Below are 11,984 nucleotides of genomic sequence, written 5' to 3'. Positions count from 1 at the left end.
AAGTCCCTCCCTGTCTCCCACATCCTGTCTTTGCCATGGTGGAGTAACAGATGTATGTTAAAAGTCCCTCCCTGTCTCCCACATCCTGTCTTTGCCATGGTGGAGTAACAGATGTATGTTAAAAGTCCCTCCCTGTCTCCCACATCCTGTCTTTGCCATGGTGGAGTAACAGATGTATGTTAAAAGTCCCTCCCTGTCTCCCACATCCTGTCTTTGCCATGGTGGAGTAACAGATGTACTAAGGCCAGCAGACAACATCAGGAATAAACCATGGGCCAGTGCATGTACACGGCTGACCTGTTATTTATATGGTATGCAGCAGGGGGCGATAGAGAGCACATGCTAGAAAGGGAAAAAAAAGCCAGTAACCTGATTATAGAATTGTGAGCATAAAAATGAAATAATCAAGTAAAGCTAATAATCAGTTTGCAAGAGAGCATTTGCAAACAATTAACTAACAATGGCTAACTATAAATCTTGCATTAAGGATCTTGCATGATATGAAAATGTATTCTTCAATTGACACAAAGGCCTTGCTGTGTATTTTCTAGTCACTGAAGTAATGGAGCATTAAACATTGCAATTGAATAAAAATAAGGATTTCTTTGTGGCCACACTTCATCTACTGTAGCAGATATGGGCTAGGCCTGGTGTGACTCTGTTTGCTTACACATACTCGAAAGGACAAAGTTCATTCTCCCTCATGGACATGCCCATATACAGCTATTCAAACCCGTCATCATTTTAGGCAACATCCTAAGCTAACATCTTTATACAGTAATGTGTCACAAAATTAGACATTAAACATTTCCTGTGCACCACAGCACAGTTCATTGGTTTCTGCCCTTACATGTGTGATTTAACTTATCATCTAATCCAAACTTTAATAAGACAGAGTTTATAAGAACAGGGACAACACAACTTCATGGTGGACTTTCCGAGTTTGCATTGACCACCCTTACTTTAATAGATGGTATAAGCTAAAAGCTTTTTGCTGAATACCATTACAATTCTGAAATAAATTTGACACCATGTGATCTGGAGTTGGTAATAATGACTGTTTTGAAGTCATTTGACATTCAGATCTATTGTTCCCTGCAAAATAACCATTATGATGTCATATAGGAGACTTTAAGATGTGATGTAATCAACCTCCAACCTTCTCCAGTACAAAAGGTTCCTTCTTCTCCATTTGCTAAGTGCATTCACTTGCACTCTAGACATAAACATAATTTGTCCAGACTAACTCTGTCACTGTATAATTGTAGTTGTGATGTAATTTAATGAACAACAAGGAAATTGCAATAAACTCGCTATTTAGACCTTTATATGATTTTCAGGCAGCCACTATGAATATTTATGACATACATAATACTCAGTTTATCAAATTGTGCTGTCTCTCCATTCCAGGTTTGTTTCTTTTTCATGAATAAAGCTACGTTGAAGGCATTAGAGTGGTGTCCTTAAAGTGGGCCCCTACTGGCCAGAGCACAGTAAAATGATTGTGAGAGAGACAAGGCTGATTATTATCCAAAAGATTTATACTTAAATTAAAAAGTATACAAAAGCACACAAAAGACTTGGAATCTGAACCATCTTTCATAAACCATTCAAAACGATACTGAAACAGCAAACATTAATTATTTTCCATTGTGAAACTGTAAGTAATTCACGTATATATAATCATAATAAACTGAGCCCCACCTTAAAGAGGTGCCACACTGTGGAAGGCCAATAGCAAGAGGCTGACCACAAATGACCCCAGCTTCATTTAGAACATTAAACTCAAAGGGATTTCCAAGTGAAAAATGTAGGTGTTATATACTAAATACATAATTTCTATTTAAAGTTTAATAAGGTTTAACATGCGAAATGGAAAATAGCCTGTGAATGTGCTTCCTGTCTATAAATCAGACTCTTAACAATGAAAGCAAAGAAATGTGTTTTTATTTGGTCAACCCATTGTCATGGCTATCAATAAAACCGGTGATTTGCACAAGAGTGGAGCTGGATGGTGTAACCTACACCCTACACTTATCTCCATGCATAGTGAGGAGGTGATAATCACGCATTCACCATTTTATTGGCTAGCCATCTACAGACAGGTGCCCACTTGCGGAACAACCTCTGATAAGGTATCAGTGAGGGAGCAGTCTAGAGAAGGCCTTTCTCTTCACTCCACATTTCGTTCCCCGTGGACGGACTCACATCAGTCGGAGCAACGGAGAAACGAGAGAAAAAGGTTGCCAGAAGAGTTCAAAGAGAAACAGGAAAATATTAATTAGCCACCCATACTCAGCTGGAAGGTTTTATGAGTAATACTGTGGGATAAAAGCACAGCCATAAGGAGTGAAGAGGAAATTGATCGTAAGGGAAGATACTATAAGACGGCTAGTACTCAAAGGACTCTTCAGTCACTATGGTTACATTGGACACTCGCTCCGTGACCGTGCCGGTTGGCATCGTACGGATACTGGAAGTTGTCTTGACTTGCGTCTGTTTTAGCCTGGTGGCGTCTGTGGGCCATTCTAACTCCTCCTACTGGGCCTGGTGCATGTTCACCTGGTGCTTCTGCTGCTTCATGACCCTCCTCATCCTCATCCTGGAGTTCACCAGCCTCAGTGCCAAGGTGCCAGTCTCCTGGGACGACTTCACCACCGCCTTCGCCATGCTGGCCACGCTCATGGTGCTAGCTGCCTCCATCATCTATCCCACCTTCTTCGCTAGCTCTTCTTCTTCTCGACCTATTGCAGCCTCGGTTATATCCTGCGTTTGTTTCATCGTCTACGCTGTGGAAGTAGGACTAATCCGAGCGAAACCCGGTGATATCAGTGGCTTCCTGTCCACGGTTCCTGGTCTGATGAAAGTTTTGGAAGCATTCATCGCCTGCATCATTTTCATCTGTCTCGACTCAGACAGATACAATAGACATGCTGGGCTGCAGTGGTGTGTGGCAGTTTACTCACTCTGCTTCATCTTTGCCCTCCTCATCATCATCCTCACCATTTGCAGGCTGCTGGCTCTGTGCCCCTTTCCATTTGACAAAGTGCTCACCGCATACAATGTTCTGGCTGTTGTGATGTACATGACGGCTGTGGTTATATGGCCACTCTACAGCTTTCAGGAAACTCCAAGACCACAAGTGTGCAATCACTGTTCCTGGGATGGTCTAGTGGTCGTGTCCTTCATGACCTGTGTTAACCTCGTTGTCTATATTGTGGACACATGTTATTCAGTACGTCTAGTGTTCTTTATTACACCTGCTTAAGAAAAGACTTGCATTGATTTATATGTTCACAACAATGTTATTTTTAATATAAATGTTTTGGATGTTTTAAATGCATTCTTTAAAATACAGTAGTCAAATTTCACAACTTTGTGTTTTCATGTAAATTATTTAAAGTGACACTGATAAAATTGTGTACACATTCCTGTACAACTTGCTAATATGTCATACTCACATCTGCTAAATATATATTACATCGGTTGAAAGTTACATCTATGTAGAGTAGTATGCAAATTTTATATTAAGTCTACCAATGTTGTTCACTCTATGTTGTTGTCACTCTACCTTTTAAAAAAAAATTGATTAATATTGTTTACAATTTGCTTTTGGAAACAGTTTTTACCTACTGTGTATGAAGTGATAAATGATTCTATTGACATAAATCGCTGCCTTAATGACATTCTTTATTTAAGAACATATTAAATAAAAGCCTTCCTGAGCATACCAAATTAAACTTTTATTTTGAAGTGGGTAATTGATGAACTTCAATACAAAAGTGACAAATATGCTGCATTTTAATAAGTTACTTTTGGTTTATCTATTAGGTAGAGAAGTTTCATTAAAGGTTGCAAGAAAAAGAAATTGCCAATGTATACACAAACGTTATCTGAAAACCCCAGAACGAGAGAGACAATGATGATATGAGAAGGCAGGTGCATGGCCACAAACCCCACAGGCTGTTGATTTATGGCCGAGTGAAAGTGCCTTAGGCCTGGAGAGTCGACGGGAGAAAAACACGAGCAAGTCCTGCGTGTTATTGTTTGAGAATATTCAGAATGTCATGCATAGTACGTTTGAGGTCTGCGTGACATATAGCACACGGTGATGGGGGGTACGTAACACATGCAATAAATCTGTCGGATGTCAGGTTTATCGTTCTCACAAAAAGAGGTTAACCATGATCGTTTTAGTCAAACACTGTAGAAACACAATGCTGTTAGGTTTTCATGCTTGCAGTGTACTTTATAACTGACGGTACAAATACAAGTAGAAAGAAGATGGGGAATGTTAGAATTATTAGACTTTGTTTTTCTAATTGTTTAATTATGAGTGGAGTAAGGAGTACATCCTGAAGGAGACCCTTTTACCTTCAACCCATTAGTACTGAAAAGATGGAAGAAACCTGATGTTCTCCTTTATTCTTCTAGCCTTCTAGCTCATACTGGTAGTATTCTAGTATTCTAGCTCAAAGACTGGTAGTATTCTAGCTCAAAGACTAGTAGTATTCTAGCTCAAAGACTGGTAGTATTCTAGCTCAAAGACTGGTAGTATTCTAGCTCAAAGACTGGTAATATTCTAGCTCAAAGACTGGTAGTATTCTAGCTCAAAGACTGGTAATATTCTAGCTCAAAGACTGGTAGATTTCTAGTTCACATTTTGTACATACTGTACATTATGTACATGACATCAGCGTGTAAGGAACCAGTTCATTTGATAAGAGTGAATCAACCACCAATAAACTACTAGAAATAGATCATAAAGTAGAGCTGATAAGATCTATATGCACTGATGTTTTTCTGTGCTGACACGGAAGACATATTTTTGCTTAGAGAGAGGAACATGGAACTATTTTAACAAAATTTTCGATTTACCACTGTGTATTAAACAAGCGCTACAGAGGGAAATAGAGGGAGAAGGACAGGTTATAAGAGCTGGAGGTCATGGAACACATACACGTGCTAAAGAGAGCTAATCGCTGGAGTTACAAAGGTTGATTCAGAAAAGGACTCAACACGAACGATTGTACATTTTTGGAATGTCTGACAATTTTTTTAATTACTGAAGAATTGAACGGATCTGCACAGATAACACCAAACTCAATTATTACTATGGTGTCTGTGGATATTAAATCTCTGACTTCACCAGTTGGAATTGTGCGAATTTTTGAAATTGTCCTGACTTGCGTCTGTTTTAGCCTGGTGGCGTCTGTGGGCCATTCTAACTCCTCCTACTGGACCTGGTGCATGTTCACCTGGTGCTTCTGCTGCTTCATGACCCTCCTCATCCTCATCCTGGAGTTCACCAGACTCAGTGCCAAGGTGCCAGTCTCCTGGGACGACTTCACCGCCGCCTTCGCCATGCTGGCCACGCTCATGATGCTAGCTGCCTCCATCATCTATCCCGTCATCTTCACCTGCCCCACCTGCCTTCAGGAGATTTGTGCTTCTGTGGTGTCTTGGATATGTTTGGGCCTGTATGCAGTAGAGGTCTGGTTGGCATACAAAAGACCTGGGCAGACCAGTGGCTTCCTGTCCACCTTCTCTGGTCTTCTGAAGATCCTGGAGACCTTTGTAGCTTGTATAATATTCACCTCTTTAGATCCTTCTAATTATAACAGGTTTCCAGGGCTGCAGTGGTGTATAGCAGTCTATTCACTGTGCTTCATCTTTGCACTGCTCATCATCTTGCTCACCATTGGGAGATTGCTGTCAATCTTTCCATTGCCTTTTGATAAACTAGTTATTGTGTACAACATCCTGGCTGCCGTGATGTATATGACTGCTCTGGTTGTCTGGCCACTTTATGCTTTTGAAAAAAACCCACGCCCCATTGATTGTCATTTCTGCAGTTGGGATAAATTGGTGGTAGTGTCATTTATGACTGCAATGAATGCCATTGCCTACACTTTCGATGCAGTTTACTCCATAAAACTTGTATTCTTCACTCATTAGCGGTGAGAAAAATAATATGCGCAAATAGTGTGCAAAACACTTGTTGCTCTTTGAATTGAACAACATTAAATACTATAATACTATATATTCTAATATACTGCCCTGACCTGTCAATCATGCCTTTTGTTGTCTTCACCCATGTGTTCGTGTTTTCATGTTTCATTTGTAACCCCGCCTCTTGTATTACCATCAACTATTCCTAATTTGCCTCTTTATTATCTCCTGTGCTTATATACCCTGTGTTTGTGTTAGTATGTTGCTGGTTATTGCTGATTGTGGAAATCTGATCTTGGTTATTGTACTTCAGGTTCATGGTTTCTCGTTTGGTACGTCTGTTCTAGTCACGGTTATTGTTCTAGTATATGGAAGTGTTTCATTTCATCTCAAGTTTTGTTTGTACTAGTTTATGGCTCGACTATGTTTCTATGTTTATATATATATATATATATATATATATATATATATATATATATATATATATATATATATATATATATATTCGCCGGCCACTTTATTAGGTACACCATGCTAGTATAATATATATATATATATATATATATATATATATATATATATATATATATATATATATATATATATATATATATATATTAACAACAGGTCTAAAGTGCCACACTACACACTATATATAGTGTGTGACCATTTTTCACACATTTATTACACCTCTGTATATCTGTAGAACGGGTGTATAATATATGGGGTTTTCAGTATACTCTGGTTTTGAGGTTAATGATTATTCATATTTTGTTTAAAGGAATAATTAAATAGAGGCACTTTGGACCACAGTGTTTGTTCCACACATTAACATTTGACCTCCTCTTCTTACTGGAGTTAGTGGAATGAGAAGAACCTTCAACACCAAAGAGGTTTGGTGACTAACTGATTCAAAACATAATTGAATTTGTTTATCCACCGAAAGACTCAAAATAACATGTTATTACCAAAACATTTTGTTTTGGTTGTATTTTATCTGGTGTATATATATTGGAAAGAGTAACATGCAATGCTGAGGCCAAGATCATTAGATTTGTTACCATACCAGAATAATCGATCAGTTTTACATTATAGGGTGATCACCCCATGGGGCAAATATCACATCCTATTGCAAATACAAACAAGAAAGACTGGAGTCATAAATAAAAAAAGACATGTTTGTATTGCTTCACAGCTTGCTACAAGAATAATACTGATGTAAATGTTTAATGAAATAAGACAGGCCTGATCTAAAGGTCATTTAGCTGTGACTATGGAAACAATCACCAGACAACCACTGTTCACTGCTGCACAAATCACACCCTACATCTGTGTTCAGCTACATGGTTTAGCCGTGTAACATTCATTATAATTTTAGTCCTCTGCTCTGCTCTGATGTACACACAATTTATACATGAAGTTCATGACGTATCAAAACATGATTCGGTGATTCAATATTTTAATGTAAATGGAAAATGTGTCTGCATTCATTAAAGATTACAAATCTCATAATAATTGTTTTTTTTATCACTCCTATAAACAACATCAAAGGGGCACAATGGTAGCTCCAATCTCTGAATTACAAACTCATTACAAACTCATTCTAGGTTTAATATTTACTTAATGCACATGATTCATTTAAGGGATTAATTTTTCCCTTAGATATTAAATCATTCTTAGAGGTTAAGTTTAGAGGTTAAGATACTGAACTAATCTACAGAACAGAGTTCTTGACATTTTTATTTATTTTGATGGCTTGAGATGACACCTGACAGCATTTGCATAGTGTTGTCATGACACCTGATAGCATTTGCATAGTGTTGTCATGACACCTGACAGCATTTGCATAGTGTTGTCTGTGCCCAGTGTTGCCAATAATCTGATACATATCTTCAGTATTATGAACTAGTTTAGGCTTTATCTGCTAATGGATTTAATTAGTCATATTATATATTCATTATTTCCTGAATTATATTGGCAGATTCGAGAACACCTTATTAAAAAAGCATCTTTAATTTGCTGATATTTGAAAATATATTTTTAAATGATATTCAGGACACTTTTTTGTAGACCAATCAATATTTTACATTTCACCTTTAAAATGTGTTTTTAAGGAGATGATGTATCTCAGTTGTACCACGTTATTTATACTTATATCCAAAGTTCAGCTCCATTAAATTGTACCAACTGAGTTTTTTCCAGATGTTTTTGCTATAGCAAATGGTGGATAATCACAGGTGAAATGGAAGGCAATTAGAGAGACACAAATAACCATCCCTCTCATGTAACTATGGCAACTGCAAAAAGACTCGCAGATTAGCTTATTCATGATAGAGAATTTCAAAGTTTCAGTGTGACAAAACAAGAAAAAAAGACGTTACTTCCAGTGGAGTAAAACTTTACAGACAAGAGGAAACATGAGCAGGTAAATATACAGATTTATATAACATCCTCAATAGACAGCAGGCAGGAAAATGGCCAGGCAGTCCAATTGAAAATGGGGCAAAGAGGGTTTAATAAGGACAGAAAGGGGCAGAAGGCAAAGACACAGTCCAATGTCAAAAACAGGAATAGCAACGAGGTCAAGTAGGCAAAGGACAAAAGGCATGGAGACATACCTAAAAAGAGACATGGCACAAAACTGTGAGCGGGTCTTATAAAGAGTCCAGGTAGTGAGAGGTATGGCCAGTGGTTTGTAGACAGGTGAGGCTGATGAGCGTGTAGCTGAGCTGTAGCGCATGGCTATATTATAGGGCTCTAGAAATGTCACAGCCTAAAAACTGAGCATGCTGGGGGTTCAGGGTCGTGGCCACTGGCTTACCACATCAGTGGGCAGTAGTATACATCACTGTCCAACAGTAATTCATGACAACCAGGATAAATGTTGTAACTCGAAATGAATGTTGACATTATTTAATTACACTATATATGGAAATGTACACTACAGACAACACTGAAATGTAATCACCATGAAGTGTTGGAGCAATAGGTTGGGTGTGTGTGTGTGTGTGTGTGTGCGCGTGTGTGTTGATTATCTATGCAGTGTGCAGGGGACATAATCATAAGAGAGGGCAGTGTTTGTCAGGATTCAACCATATTTATGTAGACCAGGGGTCGGTAACCTAAGGCACGTGGGCCACCGTTGGCACGCTGAGGCATAATCACTGGCACGCAGCACGTTGGACCAGCATCAGCAAAAAAAATTATAAATGAATATAAATGATTATATTAATGGATTATACCGTAACGCGCGACTCCACACAACTCGGTGGTTTGGCGAACGTAATTTGTTGACGGGGGAGGGGGTGGCGGGGTGTATGGTCATTAAATGACTCATGCGCTAGGCGCCATCCTGCAGCAATTATAGTTTATTTTCATTAATTTTCACACGGAAAACTGTATTCTGAGCTTGTGATTAGGCGGGCCCAGCTGCCAAACAGCTGCCCGCCCGTAAACCCGCCCCTGTATATTTATATATAAATATATATATATATTTATATTATATATATATATATATATATATATATATATATATATATATATATAAGCGGACGCAGAATAGACCCGCCCAGACAGACACGCCCGAGGGGAGGAGTCAAGGGCTAGCAAGTTTATTCACTCAAGTGGAACTAACTGATAGCTCACTAGGAATTTGGCCACAGCCTGACGTCTGGGGATAAAAGTCACTGAACTAAATCATATTTTGACAATAATATCTTGTCTACATCCAGAATTGTTTACTCATAAACCACAAAACAAACAAACAAACAAAAAAAAACGCATCAAAAGGATCCCTGGTAATTGGGTTAAGTGAAATTCCTGTATGCTTGAGGGTCCACCCACATGAGTCACAGTTCCTTCCACTATTTCATTAACTGGGAGGATAGAGAAGGAAATACCTTGAGATCCACCATATTTCCAAAAGTATTCCGTATGTTCGATGTTTCACCTGTCTCTAATTTCCCCCTCATTAGTGCATATATATACACCTGTATGTGTTAAGCTCCATTGTCGGGCTTTTTAGCTACTTGTGTATCCGGCCACCATGTGTACTTTCCTTGACTCACATAAGAGCTTAATTAAGTTACATCCTATTCCTAATCCATAGGGTTCATTATAACGTTGGTCCACCCTCTGCAGCTAGAACAGCTTCAGCTCTTCTGGGAAGGTTGTCCACAAGGTTTAGGAGTGTGTTTAAGGAGATTTTTGACCATTCATCCAGAAGCACATTTGTGAGGTCACATACTGATGTTGGGCAAGAAGGCTCTCCACTCTAATTCATCCCAAAGGTGTTCTATTGGGTTGAGGTCAGGACTCTGTGCAGGCCAGTCAAGTTCATCCACACCAGACTCTGCCATCCATGTCTTCATGGATCTTGTTTTGTGCACTGGTGCAGTCATGTTGGAAGAGGAAGGGGCCAGCTCCAAACTGTTCCTACAAAGGTGGGAACATGGAATTGTCCAAAATGTCTTGGTATGTTGAAGCATTTGAGTTTATTTCACTGGAGCTAAGGGGCCAAGCCCAGCTCCTGAAAAACCCCACACTATAATCCTGCAATGCACATGGTGATGTATGGCTTGGATGCAGCTGCTCAACCATGGGAACCCATACCATGAAGCTCTCTGCGCACTGTTCTTGAGCTAATCTGAAGGCCACATGAAGATTTGATATCTGTAGTGATTGACTCTGCAGAAAGTTGGTGACCTCTTCGCACTATGGAACACCTGATCATTTGGATGGGTGAGCGAATACTTTTGGTAATATAGTGTATTTAGACGACAAAATGCTGAGAGGTAATCCCAAAAGGCACCAAAGCCTCCCACAGGCTTTACTAAGATTGGATTCTGTGGACAGATTTAATCACGAAATAATGTGAATGATGATATACAGAAAACATTTTTAAAAACTTAATTTTTTGTCCCTGAAAGCCCTAATATTAAGATGTCTTATGCTCATATAGGGAGTTGCAAGCCGGTCTAAAACATTCAAGCCAAACTCGTTTTGCAGAGACATTTACTATGACAGGAACAGAGCTCCAAGGCCTTTGACACCTTTCTGGATAAATGACTGTTATGCCCCCACCATACCATAACTTAAACATGAGATTAGAAGTTATTTAGGTTACAAAGGTCATATTAATGCAGGTTACAGCAATACCAAACAGCTTAGTAGTTGCCCAAAGCATATTTGACCAACAGCAGCCTAGATAAGTACACGGACTCATCATCACTAAACTCTAGTTACCTTTATTTAAAAGAGGGGGCTGTCTAAGCGTACTAAAGGTGAGAGCTTGCCGTCTACAGCATGTTACTTTATATTGGCATAAACACCTAGTCAACCTGAGGTGGAGGTTGGTATTACTATAATCAGTTCTAATAATGTTGAGGAATTGTGGCACAACCACTCTCTGGAATACATGCACCAGAGGCAAACCTGAGTGAATGAAGTAAAAACCAGGTTAGGTTAGTGCTTTGACTTGGAGATGGTGCAGTACATTATAAGCAGAGACATGCCTAAGGGCATCTCATACAAATTTATGGTGTTTTGGGATCCTGGTACATCACAAACCCTGTTTATCTACAAGTACAAATGTAATTTGTCCCTAAAGAGTCAACAAGGCAGGATGCATATTATTGAGAGTGCCTTCATAAATACAAGAATCACAGTCATAGCAGGCAGGCAATAATAACAACATCATAGTCAAATTCATGAACACAAGAACCAGGAAAATAAGGTAAAATAGGGCAAACACATTAACCACGGCTAGGACAGTAGTAAATCTATATCAAGACTTTTTACAGGTGAAATATGTGTACATGATCAAACACAAAGGTGAAAGGTCAACGTGAGGCAGGGCAGAGACACTAGAGCAACAAAGATCATGCCTTGCAGGACTCTAGAGAGAGAAACCGTGACCAGGTATTACTGTCTGTATGAAAAATGTGTATTTTCCCCCTTATAACTTAACAACAATGATATCAAGAAAGGGCAAGAGCCTTCTTCTGTCACTTGAGGAGTTAAATCTGGACTTT

At 39.0% G+C, this 11,984-nt stretch overlaps 2 protein-coding genes across 2 annotated transcripts; both read left to right on the top strand.

Annotated features, from left to right (window-relative positions):
• The first annotated feature begins 2,292 nt into the window (after positions 1 to 2,292).
• On the top strand, positions 2,293 to 3,268 carry LOC143489614 (myeloid-associated differentiation marker homolog). Its single transcript, XM_076988758.1, has one exon. The coding sequence runs from the start codon at positions 2,420 to 2,422 to the stop codon at positions 3,266 to 3,268; it is 849 nt and encodes a 282-aa protein (XP_076844873.1). The 5' UTR covers positions 2,293 to 2,419.
• Positions 3,269 to 5,115: 1,847 nt separating this feature from the next.
• On the top strand, positions 5,116 to 5,958 carry LOC143489513 (myeloid-associated differentiation marker homolog). The gene has a single exon (XM_076988596.1). The coding sequence runs from the start codon at positions 5,116 to 5,118 to the stop codon at positions 5,956 to 5,958; it is 843 nt and encodes a 280-aa protein (XP_076844711.1).
• The last annotated feature ends 6,026 nt before the right edge of the window (positions 5,959 to 11,984 follow it).

This window comes from Brachyhypopomus gauderio, unplaced genomic scaffold (assembly GCF_052324685.1).
Source record: "Brachyhypopomus gauderio isolate BG-103 unplaced genomic scaffold, BGAUD_0.2 sc63, whole genome shotgun sequence".
Classification (NCBI taxonomy): domain Eukaryota; kingdom Metazoa; phylum Chordata; class Actinopteri; order Gymnotiformes; family Hypopomidae; genus Brachyhypopomus; species Brachyhypopomus gauderio.
Note: the sequence above shows the minus strand (reverse complement) of the source record. Positions and strands in the feature narration are given on the sequence as shown.